This window comes from Myotis yumanensis, unplaced genomic scaffold, assembly GCF_028538775.1.
Source record: "Myotis yumanensis isolate MYYU_CA2020_CCGP unplaced genomic scaffold, mMyoYum1.0.hap1 SCAF_10, whole genome shotgun sequence".
In the NCBI taxonomy this organism is placed as follows: Eukaryota; Metazoa; Chordata; class Mammalia; order Chiroptera; family Vespertilionidae; genus Myotis; species Myotis yumanensis.
The window spans coordinates 76039342-76051908 of NW_027223761.1; the positions used below are offsets into that span (position 1 = coordinate 76039342).

The 12567-nt window shown below is 44.7% G+C and overlaps 1 protein-coding gene across 1 annotated transcript in view; it reads left to right on the forward strand.

Moving 5' to 3' along the window:
* The window catches only part of ZW10 (zw10 kinetochore protein), a 34731-nt gene continuing 22164 nt past the window's right edge, over positions 1-12567 (forward strand). Inside the window, exons 1-5 of the mRNA XM_070426024.1 lie at positions 1-157; positions 3594-3728; positions 10238-10339; positions 10520-10597; positions 11504-11663. Of these exons, the coding sequence (XP_070282125.1) occupies positions 53-157; positions 3594-3728; positions 10238-10339; positions 10520-10597; positions 11504-11663 (580 nt within the window). The 5' untranslated portion in view covers positions 1-52. The remainder of the gene's footprint in view (positions 158-3593; positions 3729-10237; positions 10340-10519; positions 10598-11503; positions 11664-12567) is intronic.

Here is a 12567-nt window from a genome sequence, read left to right on the forward strand (position 1 = left end):
GCTGGCTGCGGAGAGTGAAGTGACTTTGTGAGCGTCTGTCCCTGTCGTGGGAATGGCTTCGTTCGTGACGGAAGTTCTGGCACACTCGGGGAGTCTGGAGAAGGAGGATCTGGGCACACGGATCAGCCACCTGACCCGGCGGGTGGAGGAGATCAAGGTGCCGGCGGGGAAGACGCTGGCTGACTAAAATGGGACTGGGGGGATCCTTGTGTGACGGGACGGAGAGGAGCAGGGCTGAGGGCGGACAGCGTGGGTGCGGCCGAGTCCGGTGAGGGGCCGGGTGGGAAGAATGACAGGCAGGAAGGCTGTGGGTTGCGAGGAGTTTGGAGGGGAGCCCAGGTGAGGGCGGGGGCCGAGGCGGCCTGGGTCGGAGGAGAGGCAGCGGCGATACAGGGGACCTCGGTGAGGAGTTAGGTTGGGAGCGATGGGGCAGGGAGCCGGAAAGGGACGGAGGCGACCGGGAGTCGGGGTCGGTGGCCGCCGGGGTCCGCGGAGGGGCGTGTGGGAGGGAGAGACGCGGGTCAGGACTCCTCTCCGCCCGGGAGCGCCCGGTTCCTGCACCCCCCCTTCGTACGGGCTGTGGGTGCAGAGAATAGCTTTGGAGGACCGCGCCCTCCTCCTCGCCGAAACTTTGCTTGGTGACAGCTCTCCACCTGTTTATCTCTTCCCCGTCCCCGCTAACACCAATCCTCATGTTTACCTCTTCCCGTCCCCGGGCCCGAGGCCGTGCCGAGGGTTAAAAGCGCGCGGGTGGCTGTCTGGGGCCCTGCTGTCTGGAGATGGAGACGGACCGGAAGGCGCGCAGCCCGGCGCAGTGGCCCCTGGTGCCGCCGCGGGGTCCGGGGGTGCGGCCCCGCCTCGGCCGCTGGCATTTACACCCCTGAGCGCCGCGCACATCCGGGTTTAGGGCGGCAGGTGTGACATGGACCAGGAAGGCGCAGACGTGCCTTAGAAAGGGTTTCCTAAAGTTAACGACCCGTGTCTCCGGCATCTCTTCCTTGCGAAGGTGGACTTTTCCGCACGTTTATCTGCTGGGACGAGGACGAGGACGGAGGAGGGAGCCACCGCCGCGCGGCTCCTGTCTGTGCGCTTGGGCCGACTGCCCCTGCCTCTCCCTCTCGGGGTGTCTTTCCCCACCTGAACCTTCAGCCCGTGGAGAAGTTCTGTCTATTCTCCAAACAGGCCCGCTTTGCCCGCTCCGCCTTTTACTTGTGTAGTTTGACCCATTTTTTCAAGTTCTGTCCCAAATGTGTTTTTCTGCGTGAGAAGGATCCCCTGGGAGACTAGAAGCAGATGCTGAAGACATCAAACTGGTACTCCGAATATCAGTGTGATTTCTTTCATCTGGACCCAATGCACCTGGAGGGCTCCAACTCCCCTGCTGTATTGCATCTCTCTGTTCCGGTTGCTTTAGTGTGTCTTGTCTTTGCTACTAAACAGAACTTACATGTGGGCAAGCATGATTTATTCTGTGTCTCCCAGAGCCTTGACTGACTCAGTGCAAAAAGTATTCAGGATGTTGTTTATCATTTGAATGAAAAGAGATGATGGGACGCGTCCACTTAGGGTTAAACGAGGCCTTCAATTTTATAAGTGAGAAGCTAGAAATTCATAAATTGGTTGCGATATAGATTATGGATTTAATTTTTCCATTTACTTTCTTTCCAGCTAGATGTATGCTTAAAATCGGTGGCTATCATCTGAGCTGATAATAGTTCACCATGAGCACTTCCGGCCCTGCCTTTCTCCACATGCGGCTCTTTGGCCCCTTGAGTGTGGCTCTTCCTAAGCCTTAGGAGTACCCTAATTAAGTTAATAGCAGTGTACCTACCTATATGGTTTAAGTTTAAAAAACTTGGCTCTCAAAAGAAATTTCAATCGTACTGTTGATATTTGGCTCTGTTGACTGATGAGTTTGCCGACCACTGCTCTAGTCTATTGTTGAATCTCTGTATATTATTCTTTTTTAAAAAAATACATAATTATTGATTTCAGGGAGAAAGGGAGAGGGAGAGAGAGAGAAACATCAATGATAAAAGAGAATCATTGACTGACTGCCTCCTGCATGCCCTCTACTGGGGATTGAACCCGCAACCCATGCATGTGCCCTTGACTGGAATCAAACCTGGAACCTTTCAGTCCACAGGCCGACACTCTATCCACTGAGCCAAACCAGCTAGGGCTGTATATTATTCTTTATTTCAGTGAGTGTATGCTTAATTTCTGACTGGTCCTTTTCCATTTTTTTGGCATTCTCACTAAGATCCTTGAAGGTCTTACTAAGTTCCTCGGAGGTTTTTTAGAAGATTCTTGAGTAACCTTATAACTGTGGTTTTGAACTCTCTATCCAGTAGTTTGCTTTCTTCTATTTCTTTCATTTGTGACATGTTTATTTGTCTCTGCATTTTGGCTGCTTCCCTGTTTGTTTCTATGTATTGGGTAGAGCTGCTATGTCTCCTGGAATTGGTAGAGTGGCTTTGTGTGCTAGGTGTCCTATAGGGCCCAGTGGCTCAGCCTCCCCAGTCACCTGAGGGAGACACTCTTGGTGCACCCCTTTGTGGGCTGTGTGCACAGTCTTGTTGTAGTTGAGCCTTGATTGCTGTTGGTATCACTGGGAGGAGTTGACCTCCAGGCCAGTTGATTGTGAGGACCAGCTGTGTCTATAATGGAAGAGCTGCTGTGCAGGAGACACCCCTATGGGGCAAGACTTGGTTCACTGGGGCTTTGGTGCTCATTGAGTCTGCCCCTTGAGTGTGTCGCTTATGGATGTGAAGAGTTGTAATCTGGTATGGTCTCACACTGACCACTGGGTACACTGGCTCTTGGATCTCCAAGGTGTTGCAAAGTCAGCCACTGCCTGGGCCACCCAGCAGGAGCTACAGAGAGATCTGCAGATTTCTCCTCTTTGTATGTGGTTTGGAAGTGCCCAGACGAGGCCCAGCTGTGAAGCAAGGTAGGCCGGTGCTGGTGTGGCCTTGGGCCTTCTTTTGATAGCTTTGGGGCTCCCTAACCCAGTTGCAGCTTTTTTGACAGGTTTTAGGCTGAGAAAGGACAGGCCATTCATATGCAAAAGCCACTGTGCACAGCTTGGGTGGGGTTGTAAATTGGGTGGGGCGGGGTCTCAGGGAAAGTCCAGGGTGGAGCAACAGCAATGGCTGCTAGTCAGCCCTGCACCGAGGAGGGCCCAGCACAGGAACAGTGGCCTTTCCGAGCACCTCCATCTGGGAGAAACCCACCCCCGCATTCCTGCCCCGATGCCAGACAGTCCAGTTTCTCCCCGTATGCAAGTGGGAGCTTGTATCTCCCTCCTGATTAAAAAAGTGGCACACCCGGGTGCCAGCCCATTCCACGCCTCCGCACCTCCTACCAGTCTCAATGTGCTTTCTTCTTAACCTCTCTAGTTGTAGTACTTCCACTCAGCCAGCTTTCCCGCGGTTCTGGATGGTAGTTAAGTATTTTAGTTGTAATTTTGATGTGGTTGTGGGAGGCAGCAAGTACAGGTGTTTACCTATGTCGCCATCTTGGTTCTCCACATTTTTATTTTTAACAGAGTTCCCTACTCCTCATCATATTGGAATGTTTCTGTCTTATAGGGTGAAGTATGCAGTATGATTAGCAAGAAGTACAGTGAATTCCTGCCCAGCATGCAGAGTGCACAGGACCTGATTACCCAGGTGGATAAGCTGTCTGATGATATTGACTTGCTGAAATCCAGAATAGAGAGTGAGGTAAGAATAGTTTGTTATATTGAGTAGGTATGTAGGGAGGCAGTTCAGCTTCCTGATTCCTGAGACAATTCAGTTCTGTACAACTTTAAAAGCCTCACTTTCCTTGTTGGTAGATGGAAGTTAAATTAGATTATTTTATTTATGTATTTATTTATTTTTTAATCTTTACCCAAGGATATTTTTTCCACTGATCTTTAGAGAGAGAGTGGAGGGGGTGGGCGGGGGAGGGAGAGAAACATATGTGAAAAAGACACGTTGATTGGTTGCCTGCTGCATTCACCTCAACCAAGGATTGAATCTGCAACCCAGGTACGTCACAGGAATCAAACCTGTGATGCTTCTGTGAGTGGCCCCATGCTCTAATCACTGAGTGACACGTCCAGGGCCAAATACTTAAATCTCTGATGGCCATCAATCTCTTATACCTGCAGCTGGCCTTAACACATTCAAGCTTCAGCACAGTCTTTGTCTCTTGGCCTTCTCTGGCAGGTTGGCCTGGTTTGCCAGTCGCCACTCTGCTTTGTGTGGAAAGCCACTTTCCCTGGACACACAGAATACTTGCCCATCTAGTACTGTGTCACTTTGGGACTAATGCTTGCTAAAGTTTTTATCAGAAGTCTGGCAGGTTTTAAGAATGTTTAGTATGTTAGCCAGAGTGATGTCATTGCAATGAGAAGCAAGCCATTCTGGAAACAGGAACATCTGCTTTATAATTTTAAAATACATTTTCCCCTTACATTATCTCACCAATATTTTTCCTATTCAGTTTCCTTGTAGGAAAAAGGCAGTTGAAAGAAATCAAACTGATATTCAGAATATCAGTTTGATGTCTTCAGCATCTATTTCTAAATTATCATTCAGTGCTCATTGGTATCCAAAATCAGGATGTTGAGGTATTCTAAAGGTCCTTAAGGAAGACACCAAATCTCTTCTCTTTGTGAAAGTCATTAAAGAACAAAAGTAAACAGATGTGTTTTCAAAATTCTCTATAAAACTTGCATCACAAGTGGGGAAACCACTAGTTACCTGGAAAAATCTGTTTAATAGCTAGTATACCACTCATTCTCATTGAAGTTTTAATAAAAATAAATCTGTTACTCTACAACTTTGGCACAGTTCAACTAATATTTTCCATGTGTATTTGTTTGATCAATGAAGTCAATAGTGCAATATTGGACTGTACTTTCAGAAATGAAGTGTCTGAAACAGGAGATTAAAGGGCTCTGTACCTTTTGCTGGCCAGATTATGACTGGTGAAATTTATTCAGTTCTGGTTGTTTTATTTTGAAAGATGGCTGATCTAAATGAGAAGGTCCAGGCCTGAGCACCATACCATCTGAAGAACAGTGAAAGAAGCTGAGGTGTTTTAGCTTTAGTAAGAAACTTTCAAGATTTGTAGCCCTATCATACAGGAGAAAGATTCAATGTATGGCTAGAGAAGAGGAATTAGATTGAATAGGTAGATATTATAAAGGGGGTTATCCAGTCATTTGGTATATTTGTTTAACATCTATAACGTGCCAGGACACTGATAGTTGCAGTACTAGAGAGATTTTATTTTAAAATGTGAATCTTATGCCTGCTATAGATGAGTAAAATAGCATGATACATACTAAATTGTAATGATGCAGTTAGAGAGAGGAGATGTAGCTAAGAATGGCTTTCTCCAGGATATAGTGTCCAAACCAAAATCTGAAGTGATAGATAATTAGGCAGAAGAGTTAGGAAGAGTGTTTTAGTTTGACAGAGGGGGCAGCATTGCAGAAGCTTGGGAGTAATGGAGAGATGTCACTTTGGAGAGTTGCAAATATTCCATATGACTGTTTAGAGGGTTTGGTGGGAGGAACATGAGATGAGATTAGAAAGGTAAGCAAGGACCTTGTATATCAGTGTAGGTCAGGGGTGGGGAACCTTTTTTCTGCCAAGAGCCATTTGGATATTTATAACATCATTCACAGGCCATACAAAATTATCAACTTAAAAATTATCCTGATATATTTGGTCAAACATTTAATTAACTTACTCCTAATTCCTTGGCAGGACTAGACCAAATGATTTTGCGGGTCTTATACAGCCTGCAGACCAGACATTCCCCACCCCTGGTGTAGGTAGTGTGGATGTTGTCTCAATAGGACTGTGGAAGCAATGGAGGATTTTAAGCAAGAGTGACATCAGATTTGAATTTTAGGAATCCCATTTTGCTTACAGTTTGAAGAAAGGACACCAGGAATTTGAGAGAGGGAAATCAGAAGGCAGTTAAAGTAATCAGGCAAGAAAATAGTCTGATGTTTCCTCAAAAAATTAAAAATGCATCTCCCATTTGACTCAGTAATCCCACTTCTAGGAATATATCCCAAGAAATCAGAAACACCAATCAGAAAGAATATATGCATCCCTATGTTCATAGCAGCACAATTTACAGTAACTAAGATTTGGAAACAGCCTAAGTGCCCATCAGCAGATGAGTGGATTAAAAATCTATGGTATAGCCGAAACCGGTTTGGCTCAGTGGATAGAGCGTCGGCCTGCGGACTGAGGGGTCCTGGGTTCGATTCCGGTCAAGGGCATGTACCTGGGTTGCAGGCACATCCCCAGTGGGAGATGTGCAGGAGGCGGCTGATCGATGTTTCTCTCTCATCGATGTTTCTAACTCTCTATCTCTCTCCCTTCCTCTCTGTAAAAAATCAATAAAATATATTTTAAAAAATCTATGGTACAGCTACACAATGGAATACTATGCTGCTGTAAAAAAGAAAGAACTCTTACCATTGGCAATAGAATGGATGGACCTGGAGAGCATTATGCTAAGCAAAATAAGCCAGTCAGAGAAAGATAAATATCACATGATTGCACTCATTTGTGGAATATAATGATCAACATAATCTAATGAACAAAAATAGATCTAGAGACATAGAAGCATTGAACAGACTGTCAAACTGTAGGGGGAAGGCAGGGGAGGGTGGGAGTCGGTGGTAAGGGATCAAAGGACTTGTATGCATGCATATAAGCATAACCAATGGACACAGTAGGGGGGCGGCAAGGGCAAGTGCTGGGGAGTGGGAGCTGGCGGGGAGAGATCAGTGGGGGAAAAGGAGACATATATAATACTTTCAACAATAAAGAATTTAAATTAAAAAAACAAAGCTGGGAAATGTGAGAAAAATAAATAAATAAAGTAATCAGGCAACACAGGCTGGTGACCTGCTCTGAAGTCAGTGGCAGTAGGGATGGAGAAAAGTGGACCAATCCTATTGACATATAAGAGAATTGGATCTTTTGGACTTGTTGATGTGGGGAGTGAAAGATGGAGGGATCTAGGATAACTGGGGAACTTGGTCATTGATGCCATTCATTAAAATAGAGAATCTAGAGAAGGGATAGGTTTTTGTAGGGGAAATGAGTTTAAATATAGGGTTTCTAAGGGGTATCCAAATGGAGTTGCACAGTTGAATTGTATTAAGATAAAGGGTAAACTATTGTAAAGAAAGAGAGGAAGAGAGAGAGACAGTGTGAGAAAGTGGGTGAGTGAACTTGAAATGCAATGGCTCAAACAAGATACATATTTTTTAATTGTAGTAATCTAGGCTAGCAGTCTGATTCTACAATCTAGGGCCTAGCTACTCTAGTAGTCTGTGTCAAGAACTGTGGAAGAGATCTGAGATTTTAACTATTTGCAAGTCAGCGTTAGCCTGCCACTGTTTCATGAATGCTATTAGAATACATGAGTCTCCTTGGTTGTGAGATGAAGGATGATAGTTTATTATTCACAGTAGTAGCCACAGTTTGAGCATTTTTGCAGTGTCCCAAGCCCCAGTTCCTAAAGGGTAGTGTGCAGTGGATTTATTATAAAAGAGAACTGAGTTTAGGGAACCTGGGTAGTAAGCATGCCTGCTTTTTGCTTTGGGGGAAAACACCATCTCTTATTTTCTAAGTTGCTTAATACACAAACATCCTTGAAAAAATAGTCTAGGACTAAAGACTAGTTATTGCTTCATTTACAAGATAGTGTAGAACTGTGAGAGAACCCTAAAGAATTGTTTTCCAGCTGTGTGTAGAGAAGCATAATTGGCAGCTTTTAGTGGCTTGTTGGAAACTGAGGCACTCAGGCCCAACCCTGACCTACTGAATTAGAATCTTCACTTTAATACAATTCACCAAGTGTTATGTATATTCTTTATCGTATGAGAGCATGACTAGGATTTTGTTGTTGCTTGAATGGTTGAAGTTGGTCTTTTCCCCATGTGCAGATTATAGCTGGAGGTTAAGGGCAAAGAGAATGCATAGAGAAGGCACACCTATTTTCTTAAGATTCAGACTTGGAAATGGTGCACATCATTTCAGCTTATATTCCATTAGAGGTTTGGTGCATGAAATTTGTGCATGGGTAGGGTCCCTAGGCCTGGCCAGCGATCAGGGCGGATCTGTGGGGCGAATGGCAGGACAATTGACGGGATGATTTGGGGGGGAGGTGCTGGCACCCACCTTGGCCAGCCTGGCGCTGCTTGCTCGCCGGCCCCACCCCCTGCCGGTCCTCTCCCTCTGTGGGCGACTGGCAAGGCCCCCACTGGCATCCTCCTTGGCTGGCCTGCGGGCTGGGGGCAGCTCCTGCATTGAGCGTCTGCCCCCCTGGTGGTTAGTGCACGTCATAGTGACCGGTCATCCCACCGGTGGTTCCACTGTTCAATCGATTTGCATTTTAGTCTTTTATTATATAGGACTAGAGGCCCGTTGCATGAAGAGATTCGTGCAATAGGCCTTCCCTTCCCCTGGCTGCCGCACTGGTTTTCCTCCGGCACCCGGGACCCAGGCCTTCGCTCCGGTTGGAGCCTTCAGTCTTTGCGGCCCCTACCGAAGCCTTCAGTCTTCATGGCCCAGGCCAGAGTCTTCAGTCTTCACTTTGCGCCTACATATGCAAATTAACCGCCATCTTTGTTGGGTTAATTTGCATACTCTCCTGTTTGGCTGGTGAGTGTAGTGGAGGGACGGTCAATTTACATGTTTATCTGTTAGCTAAGATTGGTAAGCTCTTAGAGCCATGGTCACAGCCAATTGTGAGGGACACTAGAACATTTAGTCTAGTTGGGTAGTCATGTGTTGCTACTGTGGGAGAGTGGGAAAATGGATTTTAACATGTTAAGTGCCCAGCCTGTTTTGTCTTCTGGACGGAAAGTATGATGTCAGTTACCGGTGACTGACATGGGGCTTAACGTGTTAATGAACAGCTTGCACATCACCCCATCCAGGTACATGTTAGGGTTAGGGAAATGACGTGGACTTGAGATAACAGCACTTAGAAATATGAAGTCATGGGAATGGATGAGGTTGCCCAGAGAGTATATAGTGCAGTGTTTCTCAACACAGGCACTATTGATATTTGGGTCTGGATAATTCTTTGTTGTGGGAGCTATCCTGTACATTGTAAGATGTTTAGCAGTATCCCTGATCTCTACTCTCTAGATGCCAGAACTCCTTCAGTTGTGACAAGCCAAAATGTCTCCAGTCATTGCTAAATGACCCTGGATAGAAATAAGGAAAAAAAAAGTTTATATTTTGGGAACCACTGGTTCAGGGTAGGAAGGCTAGGGAGAAAGGAATATCAATATGTATGAAGTGGCCAGAGGGGAAATGAAGCTCCCAAAAGAAAATGAGAAGGAATGGCCAAAGAAAAGGAGGAAAATCAGAGAACGGTGGCTCAGAACTAAGGGAAGGAAAGTAACTGTACTGATAAATGTGTAGCTAAAATTGATGACACATGCTTTGGATTTAGCAACAAGGAATTGATTGGCACCAATTGTTTTGGAATAGTTTTGGGGGAATGGTGGGTGTAGAAACCAGATCAATGTGTTATAGAGTGAATGAGAGGTGAGAAAGTAAGGACAGTGAATATGGGTCACTCTTGCAAGAAACTTGTTTGTGACAGGATGGAAAGAAATAAGGTAGCTACTAAGCAATAGCATGATTGCTGAAGTGGAGGAAATTTTTTCTTAAAAATGGGAGAGATTTTAACACATAAGTCTGATGGGAGGAGCCATGCATTAGTAGGGTATTTCATGAATGAGGGGTGAAATAGTGAGAGATAAAGATATAACAAGGAAAGAAAATAATTGATATTGCAAAGTTTCTGAAAAGGTGGGACAGAATGGGAGGTGGATTCTGACTCAACAAAAGAAAATCTTTCTAAGAGCTGTCCTCCTGTAGAATGAATTGGCAATGGGGATACCTTTCTAGTAATCTAGGTGAATGAGCTCTGATGAGATAACGGCTTAAACTAAGAATAGATGTTAACACAAGGATACTCTGTTCATGGGGATGGGCATTCCTGAATAGGATAAGGGTTTGGACTAAGTGGACCACTTAAGGTCTCTTCCTGCTACATCGCAATCTTAATTAGCATTTAAATTTCAACATGAGTTATATTCACCTAATAAGGCTTATTGATTAGCTATGGATGCTTTATTTATTAGATATAGTATAGTTTTAAATATACTTGTCTTTGATGTGTGAATTAGGTCCGCCGGGATCTTCACGTATCAACTGCTGAATTTACAGACTTGAAGCAACAGTTGGAAAAAGACTCAGTAGTTCTAAGTTTGCTTAAACAGCTACAAGAGGTCAGTAACTTCAAATTGAACTTTAGTGTTTTGGTGGGGAGAAAGTAAGTTTTTTTTCTTGGTCTCATTAAATGTGTATCTCCTGACTATATGGTATTTTTCATAATTTAAAAACAAGCAGCCAGACTTAAAATAATGGGTATATAAAATAAAAATACCTAATAACTACTTTCTTTTCAGTTTTCTACAGCTATTGAAGAATATAATAGTGCATTAGCAGAGAAGAAGTATGTCACTGCTGCTTTGCGTCTAGAAGAGGTATCAAATGCTTTCTCTAAAGCAGTGGTTCTCAACCTTCCTAATGCTGTGACCCTTTAATACAGTTCCTCATGTTGTGGTGATCCCCAATTTCATTGTTACAAATTGAACATAATTAAAGCATAGTGATTAATCACAAAAACAATATGTAATTATATGTGTTTCCCGATGGTCTTAGGCGACCCCTGTGAAAGGGTTGTTCGACCCCCAAAGGGGTCGTGACCCACAGGTTGAGAACCACTGCTCTAAAGCATGAACAGCCCTACCTGGTTTGACTCAGTGGATAGAGCGTCGGCCTGTGGACTGAAGGGTCTCAGGTTTGATTTCAGTCGGGGACACATGCCCGGTTGCGGGCTTGGTCCCCAGTGGGGGGCGTGCGGGAGTCAGTGGATCAATGATTGTCTTATTATTGATGTTTCTATCTCTCCCTCTCCCTTTCTGAAATCAGTAAAAATATTTAAATAATAAAAATAAAGTATGAATAATTAGTACTATTCCAGTTTTTAGCCCATGTTCATTCCTTATATTTCTTATCATTATATAAATACTAGAGGCCCGGTGCATGGGTTCGTGCATCAGTGGGGTCCCTCAGCCTGGCCTGTGGTGATGGGGCCGAAACCAGCTCTCCGACATCCCCCGAGGGTTCCTGGATTGTGAGAGGGACAGGCCAGTCCGAGGGACCCCACCGGTGCACAATCCGGGCCAGGAAGGGACCTCGGGAGGTCTCCAGGGCATGTCTGGCCCGTCTCTCCCAGTCCCAATAGCCAGGCCCCAGCAGCAAGCTAACCTACTGGTCAGAGCGTTTGCCCCTGGTGGTCAGTGCATATTAGGCTTTTATTATATAGGATATTCTAATTGCCCTGAGTCCAGATGGAATGTTTAACAATGATTCCATTTCACTACTAGGCACAGAAATGCTTGAAGTTACTAAAATCCAGAAAATGCTTTGATTTAAAAATGTTGAAATCTCTCAGCATGGAGCTCACCATACAGAAACAGAACATACTCTATCATCTTGGCGAAGAGTGGCAGAAGCTGATTGTGTGGAAGTTCCCACCATCAAAAGGTGCTGCTGACCTCAGGTGGACTGCTTTGCTTAATCTGCCTGGACCTGTTCAGCCTCTGAATATATGTTAAATATTTGTATTGGTAGAAGAGAGATCTATTAGTCTTGCAAGTTTATATTGAGTTCTCATATTAGTCCAAGTGTTTGTTAGGATTAATTCATCTGGGTCTCTAAAGTGTCCTCACTTGATTTCCTTTACATCTCTCTGTCTGTCCCTTTCAGTAGGAAGGAGCAGAGAAGAGAGAAGATTATTGGGTGGGTGGGGTCCATGTGGTGAAGGTATGTAAGACCACACAGAGCTTCCACTGCATAGTAGGATGATCTCGTTCCCCACAAGCCCTAATCCCAACCGTCTCTCTTGGTTAGAAAATTTAAAGAAGCTGTTCAGCCATTCTCTCTATCTAAAGAAAGAAGACGGATTAATGAGACAGGGATTTGACTCAATTTTTCTCTGTCTTTGAGGGAAAATAGTGACAAAATCATGAGATGGGGGTGCTTTGCAAGATGAAGAAATAGTATAACTCTGGCCTTGACATTTATTTGTATAACTATTCTCAGTCCCTCTGCCCACCTCTGGATGTGAGACCCCTTCAGTTTGTCTTGTTTACACAAAAGTGAAACCTCTGAGGGTATACTAGTATGTAAAGGACATGGCATTAAACCTGGTATATTTTCCAACACTGAATCTTGAAATTTAGTCTGTTTCAGAGGATACCTCACAGTCGCTTCTTGTTCCCTTTCCCACACATTCACTTTGGCCTACACAACACACACGCGCGCACACACACACACACACACACACACACACGGTTTTAGTTACCTATTTTAAAGGAAAGAATCTGGAAATTTTTAGATTCTGTTTCTAAGCAGACTGTAAAATTACGAGAAGATAGCAGATGTATTT